Source organism: Semicossyphus pulcher, unplaced genomic scaffold (assembly GCF_022749685.1).
Source record: "Semicossyphus pulcher isolate SPU_LCO1_2020_fin unplaced genomic scaffold, fSemPul1.0.p SCAF_14, whole genome shotgun sequence".
Classification (NCBI taxonomy): domain Eukaryota; kingdom Metazoa; phylum Chordata; class Actinopteri; order Labriformes; family Labridae; genus Semicossyphus; species Semicossyphus pulcher.
In genome coordinates this window covers 4,134,226-4,154,220 of record NW_027211648.1, presented here as the reverse complement: position 1 = coordinate 4,154,220, position 19,995 = coordinate 4,134,226, and the positions used below count along the sequence as shown (strand labels likewise).

General features: G+C 42.4%; 3 protein-coding genes across 3 annotated transcripts; all 3 read right to left on the bottom strand.

Annotated features, from left to right (window-relative positions):
- Window positions 1-641: 641 nt before the first annotated feature.
- Window positions 642-2,611, bottom strand: mrps26 (mitochondrial ribosomal protein S26). The gene is made up of 4 exons (XM_069662260.1): window positions 2,261-2,611; window positions 1,651-1,797; window positions 1,400-1,523; window positions 642-1,150 (listed from the first exon to the last, which is right to left on the bottom strand). The coding sequence occupies exons 1-4, from the start codon at window positions 2,479-2,481 to the stop codon at window positions 1,019-1,021; spliced, it is 624 nt and encodes a 207-aa protein (XP_069518361.1). The 5' UTR covers window positions 2,482-2,611; the 3' UTR covers window positions 642-1,018.
- Window positions 2,612-4,086: 1,475 nt separating this feature from the next.
- Window positions 4,087-7,402, bottom strand: neff2 (neuronal intermediate filament family member 2). The gene is made up of 3 exons (XM_069662365.1): window positions 6,250-7,402; window positions 5,548-5,672; window positions 4,087-5,184 (listed from the first exon to the last, which is right to left on the bottom strand). The coding sequence occupies exons 1-3, from the start codon at window positions 7,255-7,257 to the stop codon at window positions 5,124-5,126; spliced, it is 1,194 nt and encodes a 397-aa protein (XP_069518466.1). The 5' UTR covers window positions 7,258-7,402; the 3' UTR covers window positions 4,087-5,123.
- Window positions 7,403-12,034: 4,632 nt separating this feature from the next.
- On the bottom strand, window positions 12,035-13,739 carry LOC138591420 (nanos homolog 1-like). The gene has a single exon (XM_069662012.1). It carries the CDS (start codon window positions 13,597-13,599, stop codon window positions 12,916-12,918), a length of 684 nt encoding a protein of 227 aa, XP_069518113.1. The 5' UTR covers window positions 13,600-13,739; the 3' UTR covers window positions 12,035-12,915.
- Between the last annotated feature and the right edge of the window lie 6,256 nt (window positions 13,740-19,995).

Below are 19,995 nucleotides of genomic sequence, written 5' to 3'. Positions count from 1 at the left end.
AATCCCATTAACCCCAGATACAGATCGCATTAACTGTTGGCACTATATTACAACAATTTAGCACTGAAGTCAGTGAACATCACCAGTGCTATAACATGCTACTTAGTCCTTAATGATCAGGGTTGCAAAGAATTAAATGATAAAGATACACTTATTATTGACAATGTTTTCTGATTTTTTGGGTGTAATGAGTCTAAATGTGTCTTTTCCTTGTCTTTTCTATTTCTTTTGATAAGGCATGACATTTTAGGAGGAGAAACTGCTCTTTTTTTATCCTATCTGGACATAGAAAACAATTTAAACATCTTAGTTTAAATGCTTTTTGTTCGTCCCTCTGCACTCTAAAGCTCCTGCAGGTTGCACGAGTCTGTGGAGGTCTTCACCTCTGACCCTCGTCATCCTTCTAACCTGCACGCCTCGCCTCACAGAAGAGGATTAAACTGGTTCAGCTGCACGTTGGCACGCATGAGCTGCCTAACAACGCTGAAGACAGTGAGGAGAGCAGCACATGCCGCCCCCTAGTGGGCAATAACTTCAAGTGCTGGATTTCAGTTTAAGAACAAATGTAGGCTATTGTCACTGCAGAATATCTTTTGGAGGTAAAGAACACAACACAACTTATTCTGTTACCACAGTTTTAATTTTGATAACTATGTTCTCACAGTCAGACGCAATGTTGTAAATAGAAAATGTGAATTATTTTCAGACTGCTCTTTTCCTGTTTTAGAAATCCAGTCCTCTTTAAGATTCAGACTCATCTTAGTGAAGCCATTAAATGTAAATTTACTTTACATACATGACATATAATGAGAAGAAAGTAATAAACAAAAGAACATGTTCAGCACACATTAGAGGAAATATAAACAGAAACATGAAAAATAAAAGGCGGCCTGGTTTCCATCAAACATCGCACAGAGTCTTCCACGTTAACTTTGAAGAAAGTCCTCTGCGAGTGTAGCTCGGACTGACAGGACGCTGTTTGTCCATCTGTCTCTTGGGACGGACACATAAAGGTCACTCACTTCTGCACTGTCTTTTTAACAACCCGTCCTTGTTTGTCAATAGCAAAGTTGTAATTCTTTGGCTTGTCCAGAGCTTCTTCTATTCGCTGATCCACGTTCTCCAAGGTGATGAAGTTCTTTGCATCCTCCTGCAAGAGACAAAAGTAAAAAAAGTAAGCCTCAGAGCAAGTTTGTAAAAGCGGTAGTTTTCAAGCACTTTCATGATTCTAAGACCAACAATTTCCAGACTCTAAAACACTATCATCAGATCTAATTTGTTTCTTGCAATTAAAACATACTTACATGACCAAAGAGAACATTTCATTTTTAAAATTATATAATATAGTTTGTAGCCTTACATAAAATCACGGAGATGACAAAGATAGATAAAATCATACCTGTAACTGTAAAATTTCCCTCTCTTTTTCCTTGATGAGATCTTGCTGTGCTTGTTCTCTCTGAATGACAGCTTCGAGCTGCTTTCGCTCAGCTTCCTCCTTCTCCTTCTGGATTCTCAGCACCCTGAAAGATACACTGGAAAGTGTGAGATACAGGACTCCCCCCCATTAAATGGAAACAAGACAAAGCGTGATCAGAACACTGCGTATCTTTACATCCTTCATGTTATAATTTGGCGTAACTTCTCTACCTGAGTTTGAGTAAGCCTTGGTTCTCCTGGTCGTTCCAGGCCATGAGGGCGCGATGCTCCTCTGCGTCCTGCCTCGCTCTCTCCTCTGCCAAGGAGCCTGTCTCCTCCTCATACTTCTTCCTCAGCACCTCCTCCTTAAACTCCAGACTGGCAAAGGGAGAGGAAAAAACGAGGACAACTTCCTCATTTTAACTGGACTTATTTCTTTGAAACCAGTAGACAAGCATGACTAAGATTCCTTGTAATCACTCAGAAAGTAAAAACACATTTTTAAGTCTAGGTTTAAAAAACATGATTCTTTTATGATGTAAATTCTTTTATGCAATGTCTAAATTGATCAAACTGTTTTGTCTGTTTTTTTCAAATTCCAATAATGTACATTTTGATTGCATTTGTTGGCAATTGTCTGGCATATTTTTGAGATGAGGGTTCCATAAATGGAATTCACGGAAATAAATGCACAAAAATAATTACACTTTTGGGGGAACAGGAAAGGCACAACATTTGTTGGGGGGAACCCAGCTTTCAGACAGGAAAACAGAATTTACCAGGTGACCTGCTAACGTCCGACACATTTCAGTTGGTAATAGCTAACTGCTAATTAACTTACCGAAGTGCCCTCATGATCATCTGATACTCTGAGAATCTCTCCTTGAGCACAACCATCTCCACCGGGTCGACGGGTGGAGGCACTTTGATTCGCCCCTCTTTGGACTTGGCTACCGGGTCGTTGCGGGACTTTCTGCCCCGGACAGCCTCCACGAGCACGGCGCTCCTGGGTGCGAGGAGCCGGGCCGCCTGGACGCTCCTCCCGCCGATTACCTGGAACATGTCGGCGTCGAGATGTGGTAACAGGTGCAGTTTATCACTCGCTCAGTGTAACGGTTGCTCAAAACATTTGGGCTGCAAAGTTAACATTGAGACAGAAATGTTATCGACATAAGGCAGCGGCCATGTTGGTGTCCTCTGACCGTAGGAAGTGATTAGCAAGTAGCCGAGACGGTGTTAAGCCTCTACTGCCATCTGTAGGTAGCTTAAAGTTATTCTGTGTCATTTTGTGTTCACCATGGATGTATAAAAAGTAAGTTTTCACTTTACATACATGTTCTACACCAGTGTTACCGGCCACACTGTTTATTTAGTTTATTAAATAGCATTTGAAAGCTAGATGCTAGCTAGACGGTAGCTAGGCTAAGAGCTGCATTTGGATCCTTCTCAGCTAGGAAGCTAGTTACCTACATGGTACTTAAAATACATACATTAGCAAGCTAGATAGCTAGTTTATCTGTATATATTGATCCCTTGGTGAAATTCACTCGGTATCCAGCTGTATATATTAAAAAACAATAATATCACTTTTATTAGCTGAAACATTTATGTGATGCATTTAAATTGGACTATTCATATTCTGCTGAGTAATTTTGCTTCTTGAACTTTTGGTTTATTTTGATGTTAATAAGTAGTACTTTGGGATAAACGTTTAAATGCAGGACTTTTACTTGTAACAGAGTACTTTTGCACTAGGTTGAGCTACTTTTACTTAAATATTAAACTTCCACTACTACAACATTCACTTTGTAGTGCGTAATGACCTGGCTTCAGCTCCTGCTTTTGCCTCTCATGTATTGGCATTAATGTAATAAATGTTGTTTTGTTTGATGTTCCCAACGCATAATGTAAGCGTAGCTGAACTATTGTTTTATGCTCACAGTCTGCGGTACAAAATATGTGAAAACGTCTGCATTGTTTTGTGTGTTTTCTTCAAGGTTCAGAGGGATGTGTCAGCCTGGTGATGGATGATACTGCTGAGGCAAAGCACCACCACATTACAACTGCGGTCAGCTTGCCAGGGACATGGAATGATGGGAAATGGTGCAGTGCTGCTGTTTGTGTTGTTCCCGTGACATTGAGAGCTGTAAGTAAGGAGAAACTTAAGCAGGCTGTGTTTGGAAGGATTGAAAGGATTTTTTTTCAACCTTAAAACTCAGACAACTCACAAATCAAAATCACGTGTAAAATATTATTCTTCTCTGAGGATTCATCCTACCAAGTCTTTTAATCTCTACTCCAACCATTTCAATTTATCTATTGCACATGGTTCTAATACTCCTTTGAAATTGTTTTGTCATGTTATAAGAGACTTGGTGATTTGGTAAGAACAGCCATGTAATTGAAATTTGATTATTATGACTGATTATAGAGAATTCTTTTTACAATAAACGGATCATTACCAAAACAATATGGCAACCAGTGAAACTATGCGTATAGACATGTCTGCATATTTTGTTTAGCTATTTATACCTTCATTCAACATGTAGTTAGTCTCTTGCTGATTGGTTTAAAGTAGCCACCCTTAAGCGAATAAATACATGTATGTGGGCTCAAATGGAGACACAACATTCTTTAAAGCATCAAATGAAAACACGAGATTCGAACTGTTTTGCAGGTCAGTTTTATGTTTATTCAGCTTGTTGCCGGCTGTTACAGGTACACCAACTGTGACGGTGCAGACTTTGATTAGTTTCTTAGATGTAAAAGCGAACGTTTAGATCTAACATCAGCAGACAGACAACAAGGAGCTCCTGCAGATAGTTACCGATCAGTTTCGTTGTATAGCTTTGAATGAAATCACATAACAGAAAACAGACAACTAATGCAGATAGGCTGTGAGACACACTGCATGAATATTAGGAGAACCCAGTAACAAGTAGTCTTCCAAAGCATTTACATGTTCTGACAGTTTTGCAGGAAAAGACAGTTTTATTAGAAATGAGACATTTTTTATAACTTGCCAATTAAAGACACAAACTCACTCTGGTTTGTAAAACGTAGTGCTTGTATGGATGTAAATGCAGAGGAAGAATAACATAAAAGGACAAACATGGGACTAATTTAATATAGTTAAACTAAATATTTAAGGTTACTGGTTCACCTACGACTACTTTAGAACCAGGGGTGCAGGACAATGCAGAATTGGTCGGTAGAGTTCCTGCAGGTTTCAGTTTAAACACATATAAAGCCCAAACAGTGAGGAATTTTTTTGTCCTCCTTCACAAACAATTGGTCAAATGTTTGCACGGTGAGGGATAAGTGGACTCAAATTGTAACTGCTGTTTGGACCTTAACATGTGCGAACGAGAGGAACTCAGCCAAAACAATATTGCTGTCCGACGTAGCTATGCGACTAATGCAGTGCCACTCCGTCTCCGTGATGTGTGGTGTCAGAACGTGTGTAGAAGAAGGGGGACTTCTGGTGGACCTCTTGTTTAGCACAAGGGCGCATCTGTCTTGAGAAGGATGAGCTTTGGTTGGATGTTTGGTCTTGGGAGGAGTAAAGAAGAAGATAAAGGAGTATTTTGGGGAAGGGGGGAGATGACCGAGGGGGGAGAATGTAAAAGATAGGAGGGAAGGAGTTGGTTGATGATCAGGTCAGGGTATGAAGAATTCAGGTTTGTGCCAGGCTGGTGGCATTTTTAGTTTAGGGCGGGAAGGGAAGGGTAAGCCAGTCGGATCTCCTCCCCCTCCAGAAGTTTTCTGAAAACACGAAGAAACAGATTATACTCACTGTTCATTTGTTTGCATACCTACAAAATAAAAGTGCCTGAAACAGAATTTCTGTAGGTGAAAAATGATGGTCTTTTAAAACATGATTGTAAATATACAGAAAGCAAGTAAACAGCAGCACCCCTTCTGTCTAGAAATCTGTGTCTAGAATGTGCAGGATAACGCCCAGGCTGCATGCAAACCCTACAGTATGAAATACGGAGAAAATGTGTAACGTGCAGAGATAATTACCCAGAGGATGTGCATTAATTTAACTGATAAAAGTCAGATGTAGAGGCCTCACGTAATAATATAAGGTGAATGTAATTTAACGTGACTTTGAGGCCGTCTCACCTGTACGCAGCTATCTCAATGTCAAGAGCCATCTTCACATTGAGAAGGTCTTGGTACTCTCTCAGGTAGCGCGCCATCTCCTGCTTGGCTTCAGTGATGTCCCGCTCCAGCTCACTTATCCTCACCTGTGGATAAAGAATACAACAATAACCATTTAATAGCAAATTGGAGTTAGTGCTGCTAGACACAAGATGGCAGAACATAAAGATTTTAGGTCATTTTTGCTTCTAAGAAATCCCCGATGCCCTTTTTGTGCGTAGCTACGGTGTGCTGTCTCCGTTTATTTAAACAGTAACCTTGCAGATTTTCACCTCTGCTGTGAGTCTGCTATCTTTGCCCGCTGAGCAGTAAGGGGAGGGTGATGCTGCTGCAGGGAATACATTTACATCTCGTTGCAAAAAGCAGCGTGGACTCCTTCTGTTGTTTCTCCATTTTGAATGTTTTATTTTACTCTGAGTGGCGTCTATTAATCTTATTCTATCTTTTCTCTGTGTCCAGTCTTGAGCCCAAAGCGCTTTACATACAACCTTCCTGTCTTTCCTGTCCGTTTGCTCTATGCACCTGTTTGGAAATAAATGCTCTAAAACAGGATAGGCCTCAAGTCGTATTACAACACGAACTGACAGATAACTAGAACAGGAAATGCATTCCCCTGTTGGTTGAATAATCATGCAGATCAGGATTTATATTAGCTTCATTCACCTGGTACTTTGCCACCTCCTTCCCCTGCGTCTCCTCCAGATCCTCCAACTGCTTATTCAGGGAGTCGATGACGTTCCGGAGAGCTTCGATCTCCGACGATCGGGACTGAAGCAGCCTCCGGTACTCCATGGTCTCCTCCCGGATAGCGTGCACGGCCTCGTTGTTTTTGCTGGCCATCTCCGCCACACTCGCAAACTTGTTCTTGTACCAGTCCTCTGCGGCCTGCATGTTCTTGTTTGCCAGCCGCTCGTACTGAGTCCTGATGTCCCGCAGGGCGGTGGAGAGGTCAGGCCGGGACACCTCCACGTCCACGCTGATGTTAGCCACCTGCAGCTGGGCCTGCAGCTCTGTCTGCTCCTCTGCAAACACTTTCTTCAGGAACACCATCTCATCACACAGAGAGACCACCGTGGCCTCGGCGTCACAGTTGGCGAGCACGACCCTGCCGGCCTCCTCTCTGGCCCTCTGCAGGTCCTCCTCGGCATCATTCCGCCTCCTGGCCTCCTCCTCATACCGCTCCTTCATCTGCTCATACACATCACGCAGGTAGTCTCTCTCCGCCTCCATCCGCATCTTGTCCCCGTTCTCCGAGTCTATCATGGCCCTCAAACTTCGCGCCTGCCCCTCGTAGAGCATCTGCAGGCGGGACGGGTCGTTCTGCCGCCTCCTCAGCGCCTCCAGCTCGGCCTGCAGGGCTCGGTTCTGCAGCTCCAGGTGCCTCACCTTCTCGATGTAGGTGGCGAAGCGGTCATTCAGGTCCACCAGCTGTTCTCTTTCCTGGGAGCGCAGGCCCAGCAGCTCTGTGTTGAGGGAGCTGGCCTGAGCCAGGTCCATCCTCTCAGACCCATCTGGCAGCGAAGAGGAGGTCAGCCTGAGGATCCTCTTCCCAGACGGAGGAGCTCGAGGAGAAGAGAAGAGGGAGGAAGACATGGAGGATTTGGTGGTGGAATGGGATCCTCTGTAGCCGTCCCAAGGGCGGCGGTAGGAGTAGAAGGAATCGTAGCTCATGATGGATTTTTTGTTGTGGATTTTTTTTGTTTGATTAAGAAAAAGGAAATGGATGTTTTTAGTTTCAGAAGGTTTCTTTATGTCCCCCTTGTTCTGCACACCATCGGTGAGGATGAGCGAGCGTTTTTGCACTGCACCAGCTCAGTGATGCTGCAGATCCCCGGCTTTTATAGAGAGAGGCTGCCCCCCCCTCCCTCCTCCACCACAGAGAAGCATCAGTGCTGTCAGCATCCAGCAGACCAATAGCAGACTGCTGCAGTGAGGAGAGAGGAAGTTGGTTTTTAGACTCTCTCTCAGCCTCGGCAGGCAGAGCTGATGTGGTAGAGCATCTTTTAATCTGCCCTAAAATTATTACAATCAATTACTCTCATTACTATATGTACTATTGGAGGGATATTTTCCTCTACGTTACGCCCTTAATGCTAGCTTAGATGCATTCTTTAAGAAATGAACATTAATTAGGTGAAAAGAAATGTGGCAAATGTTGTGAAAATGACTTGAAACAAAATGTTTTCTACAACCCAGTTGGAGAAAATCAATACATCGTGCATTAAGAGGGAATGAGGCGGTCATATACCTTGACAGCCAGGCACTTAAACAATGAATTAATTACCATACAGATTGCTGAATGTATAATCCTTCATTAGCCCACATGCACTGATATCAAGACTCCTTCCTGTTTGCAGTGACTTTATACTTTTTACCTTACAAATATTTACTTTTATTCTCTTCTTTTTTTGATAGTTGCTTTTCTTACTTTGAATGTCCTTAAGCGAAAAGATTCCCCTCTGCTGTGACCTACATACTGCATCGACCTGAGCGTATCTTTAGACGATCTATTTGATCTATTTAGATTACAAACTGATGAGTCACTGATGTTCTGACAGTGTGTGTGGGAGACACCGCTGAGGGAAGAAAGTGCTATCTGTATCTGCTGACACAGACGCATCCTGCTGTTTAACATCCACAGATGAGTCAGAGAGTGCCCATAAGTCATTCTTAGTATTTGATTTAAAAAAGAGCCATCAAACGGATAAGATGGGATTTATATTCCTGCTCAGAAGGACACATTTTTGGTGACAGTTGAAAAACAAGAGCGTCTTTAAAGCCTGAATTTTACTCGTCCAGGGTGTCAGGATTCCTACTTGTCCCTTGTCTCTGCTGATGCCAGCCTATCTAAGTGAAAATTTAAATTTATAACATTATAAAACAACAGGACTGTTTTTGCAACTAGGGCACTTCAGCTTTTGAAAGAAATTCCTTCTCTTGCCAACAATTTAAGAAACCAGTCCAAGATTTTCTGCTGTCTGGCTTCTTGCTTCATCACTCTCGTCTTTTTCTCTTCCCTCCGTCATTGTCTCTGTCGTCCCTTTGCCTCGGCCTTGTTGTCCAAGCTGAGAATACCGAGGTCGGACGGGGTAATTGGAGACATAGTGCCAGAAAGTCATGCAGTAAAGTGGTACGCACTTCTTGCAGGACATTGTACACACTTAACCCAAGTGACACGGAGCATATATATAAGGTATTTATTGTCTCTCTGGTGCAAGTGCGTGAAATTCTTTAGCCGGGGGGAGGCTCCATTTAAGAGGGGGTTAGTATTAGATATAAAAGACATAAAATAAAATATATATAATAAAATATGGAAGCGAAAGATCAAATAAGAAAAAGAGGGAAAAAGAAAAAGTACATTAGAGTAAAATATATATTTCTAAGGCAAAAACTTAACACTAGGGAAAGACCGATTATCAGCCGGACAATTTCTTTTTTTTTTTTTTAATCCGACGGCCGATAACAGTTCTTTTCTTTGCAAATTTTATTTAACTTTGTTTTATTTACTTTATAAAACTTCAGGAAGTTATTTATTTATTTATTTACATTTTCAGTTAACTTTATAAGAGATGCTGCTGACCCTGGGAACTCCCTGCGCTTTTTGTTTGTTGGTTTAATAAACATATGCTTAAAGGCATTTAAACAAAGTTGAGTGTTGGAGTTTGTATTATTCAAAGTTTTGACGCCAATATTTTCACTTTTACTGCAAATGAATATCGGCTCCAAATATCGGTTATCGGCCTCCTTGACTACTAATAATCGGTATCGGTATCGGCCCTGAAAAATCGGTCTATCTCTACTTAACACAACCCTTAGCTATAAAAAACAAACTTATCTAACGTAGCTAAGCACTTGGTAACCTTAGATAAAATAGAGTAAATAGTTCAAACTAACCCCAACAAGTGGAGCTCCCTTGCAAGTCACCCTCCTCCTATGGCGCCAGTCAAAGGGTGTGAAGTGGGTATAAAAGAGTCTCCCTATTACAAGACTGTGTGCACTAAAGTGATTTTAAACAAGTTATTTTAAGGTAAAACATTTGCATAATATTACTTTAAAGGAAAATTACCAAGATTTCTATCACAAAATGACCTTAATTTATCATCAGAGTGCTGATTTAGTTCTTGATCGATACTGATGATTCAACCAAAGTCTCACCAGCTGCACACGTTTCTGTTTAGGCACTAAATCTCGTCTAAATTTGAGAATGCACACAAAGTGATTTTAATGCAAGACCGCCTTAAACGCCCCCTGGAGTCGTACCTCCAGGCTGACAGCATTATCACCATCACTCTTGAGCAGCGGAGGCTGAAAACGGATGTCTCTAAAGCCTAAAAAGCCGATGATACAGTGGCATTAATAAGCCAGAAGGCACTGATTTTTAATCCTCGAATGAAAGTGTAATACCTGCCAACAAAAAGATGTTAAGTTTATTATCCTGTTAACTGAATTACTCCCTTAAATTGCCAAATTGTGACATAATTGTGTCAGCGTTGAAAAGGCTCTAAAGCCAGCTTTTGTTGTTGCAATTCCCAGTATTCCCCTTTCAGATGTCAATGATGCTCATTGATCGCTGAACATTTAAAGGGACAGTACACCACAGTACTTGATATAGATTTTTCTCCCCACTTCTAGCTGTGTCTGAAAGGGACAATAAAGTTGCCAATTAAACCATGTAGTTTATCCTAAGCAGGTAAAAAAGGCCGGGTCAGGCTGCTGAGTGTCTGCTCAGGTGAGAGGGGGACCATCAGAGTTATAACAGACCTCACGTCCACTGCAGGGCCTGATAAAAGGTCAATGCATCATTTTGCAGGAATGATAGGAACACCTGACAGATATCACTGTGAACTGTGGGAGATTCGGTCTATTTATGTTGCTGCGGTTCGTAGCAGTTTTCCAGCTTTAGAGGTCAATGAAACTCATTGATTGCTTCACATTTAAAGCGACCGCTCAGCCATGAATGAAAGTCGATTTTTACTCGCCTGGAGAGCGGAGGGAGAGTGTTTTAGAAAGGCTGCCTGACTATTTATTAAAAGCAAAGAATACGACAGGAGATATTGTGATAAGAGAAGACAAGATATTTGCTGACTTGTTGGCAGCTTGTAAGAAGGCCGTCACAAAGATGGTCGTACAATAGTGAGACTCAGGAGCTCAAGAGGAGCGATGTCGAGAGAAATGGACGATGTTTACATGTCAACGATGTTTACATGTCAACGACAAAACAAGGGAATAGAAAAGTATTTTTTTTTCATTGCAATCGAGTTTTTTTGTTTTGTTTTGTTTTTGTTCTTTGCTTTCTCTCGTCTGTGTGTTGTAATAGAAAAGCAATAAAAACAAAGAAAAAGGAAAGGGACTTTTCCAAAATTAATATGACATGGTAACTATTACTATGACTTGGTAATATTTAGACCTAATTTTGTTCATGTAGAACTGTAGGTTAAAGCCTTACAGCTGTCTCTATCTGCACACACAGAATAGACCGTCCCAAATAAAGTGTTACCGATCACATATAATATCTATCAGGGCTGCTGCTGCAGCTGAAGATTTCATTGGATATTTCACAAAAAAACAATTCATTGTTTCGTCAAAAAATTCCCAGAACTCAAAGAGACGTCTTCAAAAGTGTGTTCAAAACCCAAAGGCTCTTCTTTGACATCATTAAAGACAAATAAAAGCAGCTAAGAAGCTGGAAGCATGAAATGTTTGACGTTTATGCGTGCGATTACAATTTAATTAATTTTGTTGTGCGTCTATATTTTAGATTTTATAAAGCTGACTCTAGGAGCAACACACACACTCGTTACTGCTGTACTGTGCTGTACCTGTGCAAATGGAAATATGCATCTGTCCTAACCATCCAACCATTGTTTAAATAGTTTCATCAAGTTATCTAAAATCAAAGGGAAGTAGATTTTATTGCGATTTCTTGCAGATCGCAACTCAATGCTAAAATTTGCTGATGGACAACAAAGATTTTGTGCTTGAAACATGATCAAAAAGAACATTTGCAGATAAATGTACAAACATACGGGGAATTTGAGGCAGGAGGCGTCTGAGCTGCTTTTAACTTCCGCCATTGAAGGATTTAAAGCAGTTGAGGTAACACACACCTGGTCGAGTGTTTTCAAAGATGTGTTATGATTAATAAAGATTGTCCTCTAAGCTTTCCTTACAATCGATCGTCTCTTTTAAACCAGCCGATCTCTAGAAGATACTGCAAAAGGATGTTGTCGTTTCATGTTCCGAACACTAGGTGGCACCTTTGCATCACATGAGCGTATGTTGCTCCCTCTTTCTTTAGAAGAAGTACAGTTGTGAAAAAGCTCATTCACAACAATCCCAACAGAAACAACATACACAGTCATGTTTCACGGGAGATTTAAGGTGTATGAAAGTAACTTTTTGTCTGATATAGTCAAAGAAAAATGCAAATTACATGTTTATTCAGAGTTCATTTACAGTGAATATATTTCCCAATGATACATAAGGTAAAAATAAGTACATAAACATTTCTATTGACAGATAAAGACTTTGGAATGTCAGGCTTTTCATTGCTGAAAGTTTCACCTCTTTAATATATTTACAAGAATTGCAGGACGTGTAGAAATCAGTCCTGTGTTTCTGAAGCTTGGAGCCGCTTAGAGAGCTCGCAGGTGAACTGCAGGTCAGATCGAAACCTTCCACTGTTTTACATTCAGTTGAAATCTGCAAAATACTATATATGCACGTAAAACCACGTAAAGAATATAAGACATCCAACATATAAACCGTTACAGAAATGACCTTTTAATACAAAAAGTGTGTTCCTTTGGTAGAAAACATTTATCTCAGGACACAAAATGTGCTCGATATAAAGAAGTATATCTCGCGTCTTGCATGGCCTGTCTCTCAGACTGCTCATACATCCACTGGGCCAACGGGGCTAAACATTCATGTCAGATCAGCAGTGCTGCATATGCATTTGTGTTGGCATCTCATGAAGCCAGAGCCGCGCGCTGACAGGCACGAGTCTGTTTGCACTGGGCACTCTGAAACACAGCAACTTCTGATTACAGCATGAAGGTGGTCATTCACAGGTCGATCTGTACAGTACTTTGGTTCATTTTTGATCACCAAGTCCATAGAGTGCTGGAGGAGGGGGGGCGAAAATATTGCGCTCAATGCGTCCAAGTGTAAACTATGTGCCCAAAGAGTTACAAGAAAGACGGAAACAAACAGCAGTGACACAGAAATAAACATCTTTCTCTCCGGACTTGTCTTGTGCATGAAAGGAGGCAACATTACTGCCAGACACACTCGTAATTTACAGTGCAACTTCCTTCATCTCCTCGACTAGAAGATTTTCAGCCTCTTCCCGAGCGCCCTGCCTCCCTTTGGCACTCTCTGGCTCGCCTGGTCTTTAGAAAGCGGGCAGTACTTGATGGTGTGCGCGTTGTCGCCGTTAGCGCTGCAGAGCGGGCAGGTGTACGCGCGCAGGATGGGGCACAGGACTCTGCCGTCCGCTGTCTTCAGGATGTGGGTGCCGTAAACTTCCTCCGGTGCGCCGTTATTCCGGCAGAAGACGCACACTTTCGGCTCCGGTTTGCTCCTCTGAGTCTGTTTGCGCCTTCTCTCCATGGAGAGCAGGTCGAGGCCGGTGTAGCTTCCCCTGTAGGAGGGTGAATCTCTGTCTCCCAGCGGCGCATCTCCTGCAAGGTGCTCGTACGGCCTGAGAAGCGCCATGCGCTCCTTGAGATCGTAGATGGAGATCGGAGGGGAGCCCGGGGCCGCGCAGCAGCACTCAAAGTGTCCGTCGCTGTCCCTGCCGTGCCCAATTACGCACGAGCAATCCGAGGAATCATCCTCCAAGCCTAACGTCGCTTTAAGAGACTCTGTAATGGAGTTGGGGCTGCACGCCGGGCTGTTGATCTTATTCTTGGCCACAAGTGTGGACAGGCCGAGGTAGTCGTTCCAGAAATTAAAGGTGTAATCGTAGGGAGACCGCGCTTCCAGGTACCCGCGGTCCAAGAAATCCATCCTGTCAGAGCGCAGCGCAGTTTAATGTCCACAGAGGTGAAGAGGCGTTTCGGACGGAGTGTCTGTCAGCATGGGGAGTCTGTGGAGGGGATGTGCTCTCTTCTCTCGCTGGGTCTTGTGCGCAGAGAGCACCACATGTAGGCGCTGATAAATTCTCCGGAATAAAACAGGGGGGCGTGGCTTGGTTCAAGTTGATTATGTCTCAGGACCCAGAGGAGGATCTACAGAGCAGAGGAGGGGATCACTGAGCTGGGAAAATCCATTTCCCTTCCAAGATACGACTGTTATCACGAAGAGAGTGTTTCTTTGTGCTATAGGAGAATCATTTATCCTGTTAGAGACTGATGTGATTTGCCTTTATTTCCTATTTAGGGGTTTTTGTCTTGTTGACATGCTAAAAGTCTAGAACAAGGCTTCTCTATATCGTCTTAGATTAGTTTAACACACAGTGACTTGTAGTGTGCACTTGATAGAAAATAGGGGATCTTCAATTTACAGCCAGGTCATAAAAGGTTTTGAATGTAGAGGAGTAGAAATGATGCTTTGTTTGCTTTGAGCAGCAAATAAACTTAAAATCGATGCGTCAGAGAACGAGGCACATGCCTTTATTCCCCTGATTTGTACTACATTATTTTCACCCTAAACATATACTTTAGAGTTACATGTTATTTTATTTTAACTTTTAGTTAGGCAGGTCGTCTCATTTAGACACAGGTTCTCATTCTCAGGGCAGACGTGGTCAGTATAAAAGGATATTGGTCGAGGCCCTGCAGGTTATTTTCTCAGACTGAATGCCTCTCTTGAGTTGTATTAACCAGGACTTGTAAACTGTCAATCAATCTTTGCATAACTTGGCACAATGCAGGTAAAACACCTGCCATGGCGCCCACAGTCTCTTTACATTTTGATGAATATACAGACAGTACATGAGTGAGTGCTGCCTGGTGTCTGCGCATCAGTGTGGATAAAGAAACTCTCACAACAGGACGTTTTTAACATTTCTCTTATTGTTTTTTAAAGGCATCAGTTCCTCTGCAGCACCTTTCCTTTACACTGTGTTTCAGGCTAAAACAGTCAACTTTAAAGTATAAAACTTCCACGTGTCGTCCCTGGTGACCCCAGTGGACAGAGCAGTGCGTCTTATCTCGTTGCATACCGTCCTGTACATGTGTAACTAATATGTTGTACTGTCTTCGAACAGTCAAACATATAACTCACTGCGAGTCTTTGCCGTGGAAAATGTAAACAAAGGCTGTTTCTGCAGCGTGCAGTGAACTGGCTTATCCGACACCAGCCTGGTGGCAGCATTTACAGGCATTAAAAAAAATGATGTAGCAGTAATCAATCTTTTCCTGATGTTCTCGTTTGCTTCTGTAGGTCATTTAGTCCGTTTCATGATCCGATAAAAACTCCTCAAAGGAGAAAAGTAGAAATCTTGTCAGTGTTGTTCTCTTTGGCGGCACCCCTGGCAATAATCCGTAAATGCAGCTGTGTTTTTGGAGACTCCCTTCCTGCCGACGGATTTGACTTTGTCTTTATCTGAACGCTACATTTATGCATCTTTTATTTAGTTTAATAGTCATAAATGTTTTCTTTGTTCAGCCGTTATAGAAAACACACCCCTTCCGCCTACTCTCTCTGCTTGACCAACAACTGCTGAGGGATTGGATGCCGCTGGTTTTTCCAGGGAATGTCGACTTGACGCCCAGATTTAACACCAAACAGTAAGCAAAGTATTCTTTGCTTTCTTTCATGGGCCATCGGCTTAATCACCATTGTGGCAACACATTTGGCAAAAGATAGAGTGACTCAACAGGCGATTATTTAACTAGAAATCACAAGATATAACTTGGAATAACAGAACCGGGGGGGTTAAGGTTGAGTAGAAATATCAGTTGCTGGAGAAGCAAAGAAAGGAGCGCTCAAGTTAATCATCAGTGTGATACAGGAAATAATCATTTACATGCCATTGGGAGAGGAGATTTTTGAAATATGAAAAAGACCCTTAGGCATCAATTTGATTGTGTATTGTGTATTGATTGTCGATTGTGTATCTGACCACATAAGCAGGCTCCTCCCTGCACTGATGAACCTACAGAAAAGTGCATCGTTCCACGTGAAGCTGCTGTTGGCTCCCCGCACCTGTTCTGCTTCCCCCGAATCCACGGCTTTGTGCTCACGAGCAGCCCTCCTCTGCTCCATTGTCTCCTCCTCCCTACAGTGGGCCGTTTAACTTCATTAATATGCATTAAAGCAGAGTGTGCCGCTGCGTGTAAGTGTGTGTGTGTGTGTGTGTGTGTCAGTCGAGGCTCAGTCAGACAGGCCTCCCAAAAAAACCCCGAGCTTGATAACTGACCTGACTCCCGGGACGATGACTATGTTACTATTTTTGTCAGACGCTCCAAGTGAAATATTAGGGAGAGTCCGAGCGGAGACAAAAGTCGTTTGCATGTCTTATCATTTAAAATCAGAGCTGCAGTTTGCCAGCAGGGCGGGGGTTTTATTGTTGAAATAAATCAATGCTGGTTAATAAGGGACTTAAAGTGAGTCAAAACATGATCCTGTGATTCCTCCGTGTTATTAAGACATTTATGTAAACACTTGTTTTCTCTTCCTTCTTCTGGTTTATTCACACCAGTTTGTCAAAACTTTATACGTCTTTTTATAACAGTTTGTGCACATTGCACACAATCTGCATGACCGTATAAATCCTTGAACGTATTCCTTGACTAGAGAACGCATTGTCTGCTGCTGTAAAAGTTCCCAGCGCGTGCAGACGACACAAAGCATGAAGAAAATCATGTTAGCGAGACAGTTTTCTTGTATGTGAGAATAAATTATCATCAGAATACACCACATGGTCCATTTTCAAGGTCACCTCCGGCTCGGCGTGCACAAAGGAAATCATGAGAGAGCATTTAAAAGATGAATGGCTGCCAAATCACAATAGATAAATTGCGCGGGGGACAATATGACATGTGGCTCGCCTGCTTCGGGGTGCATACATCGCTATATCTTAATGCAAAGCGTGTTTGGAAGCAACAAAGAAAGTATTGATGATGAATATGAAATACATTCACTTCTACATTTGAAGGCTTTCGTTCAGAGTGCAAGCACTTTAAAAAGGGCAGCAGCTGATCTCACAGGAGGATTTCTGGTGTGAAAAAAACCTTCAACACACAGAGAGCGATTCAGAAAGTGCCATGCATACTGTAAGCTTTTTTTAAAACAAGATACAAATGAAAGAGAGAGAAAAATAAGATTTAAGGTGTGAAAAAGAATAAAAAATAGCCAAATATATTAGACCGGGACCGCCGTAATAAATCATTCCAAATTCATTAGAGGAAACTTGTGTGCATTTGAGAATATTGATCAGAAAGACAGAAAAAATACAATAATAAGTGGTTCCCTTTGTGTGCAGGATAACTGCTAAACACTGCTTCATCTTGTGCAGCTTCAACAAAAGATAAAGCAGCACGATAACTCAGAGAGGCTTCAATTAAAATAAAGAATGAACATTTATTTTCTCTTACTATGCCAGCTGAAATCAATCATGTCATTTTATTCCTATTTGAATAAAATAACTTTATTTTACTATCAGAACGCCTCAGACTCGTGTTTGACTGTCACCAAAACGCTTCAACTTCATTATACCGAAAAGTTTTTCTACTCTCTCTGGCCTTTAAGTAACAATCTCGAAGATTTTCATGCCTTTAAATGTCAGTTCAGTCTCTATCTATCGCCGTATGTAGTAACGCGATAGTGATTGAGCCTGTGGCCCACTGATGAAAGCCTTTGCATTTGCGGTATAAAGTATCATTACAGACTGGGTGTCTGTGGTGACGTGTGGAAAAAATCACAAGCAGCGCCCAGTTAGTGACGCGTTTTCCATCACCCAGCAGTGGTTGGTCTGCCAGAGAGGGTAGGCGGAGCTAAGCGGCTGCTTTTCCGCTCTCTGCAAGTGTTGCGAGTAAACAGTAATCTACTATGGCTGAACAAACAAAGAAAAGATGGATGACTACAGATACAACTTCAACAAGAAGTGAAAATCCAAAGAAAAAGAAACAAACTCGACGCTCAGATGAAGCAAACAGTCTGAAAAGGAAAGCGACCGTCAGCCAGGAAAATCAAGAGTTACAACCGGAGCCAACCGTGGACGTCACACATGCAACACTGTCTGGATATCTGGGAAGTGTGCTCCTGCAATTACCGTTAATCGCCATAGGTGCCACAAAGAGAACGAAACTGAGATCTTATCTGCACTTACACCAGAGGCTACATCCAGACATTTTTATTTCAAAACACATAACTTATCCCGAGATTCATTATGTGCCACACAAACAAGATGGCGGACTCTTAACCGGCCGAGGAATACACTTCAAATGTAAAAGTTTTTGATATCAGCTCAGTCGAATAGCTAGCAATACAAATGTTAAAACACGAAGGCTTTGAAACTTTAAATTATCTTTAAAATAATAGGGTACATAAGGGGTGTTAGCTAGTTAGCCAGCTAGCTACCTGTTGCTAGGCGACTGAACGGCGCAAGGGTATGGATGGGAACAGCTGGAATTCTCCATAGACCGACCGTCTCACTTCATTTCGGCCTTAGCGCAGCTTAGCTTTTGTAGACTGCATCCTTTGAAGGATGCAGCCACTGAATTGAGACACAGCTTAAGAGACAGTTATTGAAACAAAAAGGCAAAACAAAAGGATAACGGTTAATTACCCAGGGAATCAAATGTCCAACGAAAGGTCAAACTTAAAATCCAAACAAAACAAGTCAAAACACACAGAAATATCGACACTAGCGGGAAGAAAAAGTTGACAAAAATGACAAAGATTTCATGAAGATGGATGAAGACAAACTGACACTGAGACGTGGGAGGACAAAGCCTAAATACACACTTATACAGAGATTGTTTTAGTGTTTATTAGAGCAGAAGTAGCACGAGAGATGAACTCCTTCAAAGAATTTGTTGATATAAGAAAAGTACAGACTAATATCTCCTTAAAAAACAGTAAATTAATGTGTATAAAGTACAAAGTTAAGTGCTTATTTTACTAGAACTTTAATATTTCTTACTCTACTGCAGTTATATAATGGTGTTTGTAAATAACCTAAATGTACTTTTTATTATTAAAGAATTGTGTAATTTTTTTGCACACAAAAACAACAGGAAGGAAGAAGCAGTAAAAGGTTTAATGTACATTTTTCAGGCACTACAAAGAGTGCATGATAAGCTTTAACTGGTGACCGGCCGAGATAACAGTAACGAGTCTGAGAGTAACTTCCGCTGTGGCCAAACAGCAGCAACAAATCTTTCTTTGTTCACACAATGTGCGGCCTTTGTTTAACTCTGTTTACTTCTCAGTCCTATCTGGCCTCCACACTGGCTGCTACCGACTGTGCGTGTGTGTGTGTGTGTGTGTGTGTGTGTGTGTGTGTGTGTGTGTTTTTGTTTCAGCTCTACTAATGCTGTCTGGCTGGCTCTGACTTCCAAAGGGTTAAAAAACCTTCATGTGTGAACACAGTTTCAGAGGGTGATGATGGCACCCAGAGGCCTCCTCGGCAGCTCTGTGTGCCGAGCAGGCGAGGCTGAGATGGGCAGGCGCCGCTCCCCCATTCATCACTGTCAAGTTGAATGGAAAATTAACAAATCCCTTAATTAAAAGACCTCTCTCGACTCGTGTGTGTGTGCGCGTGCGTGTGTGTGGGGCACGTGCCAGCTGCACTGCTACACTGTGCAAGCTGCAACGGCCTGGCACAAGAGACACACACACACATCACGCCTTTCCATGCAAACATACACACGGACACAAACAGCCCACCGCTCCGAACACACCCCTTCCTTCCTCGCCGCTGCATTAATTGCACAAACTGCATAATGCGGCCGGCCGGAGCAGAGCCTCATTCTGGATCTCCGTACGTCCCCCGACACAGAGCAGGGAGGGGAGTCAGTTGGGGCTTTGATCCCTGACCTCTGCCTCCTCTCCTGGGAATATAAGGCCGCATCCCTAACGGTCCGTCCATCTGCACACACACACTCACACACCTTCTGCCGCCCCCCTCCCCTGTTCCGGGGCTCCTAGAGTCGACCCAACCCCAGACGCGTGTCACCGTCACCAGCAGCAATGGAGAATGCAAAACAAGCCAAGGTCAAGCTGAAATTAGGGGGTCTCTTTGGGCCTGTCAAGTGCTTTGTCACGACCAGCAGCTCTCTGAATGCGGCCTGCTATTACTTACCCTAAAGCTCCTCCCCCTCCTCCCAGCACTTACTCATTCATGTATTCACACACACATATACACAATATACTCTTGATGTAGAGGATGGATTGTGGATCAATGCGCACCGAGCGAGAGATAAGAGAAAATTTAGATGTGCAATTTAATATTAA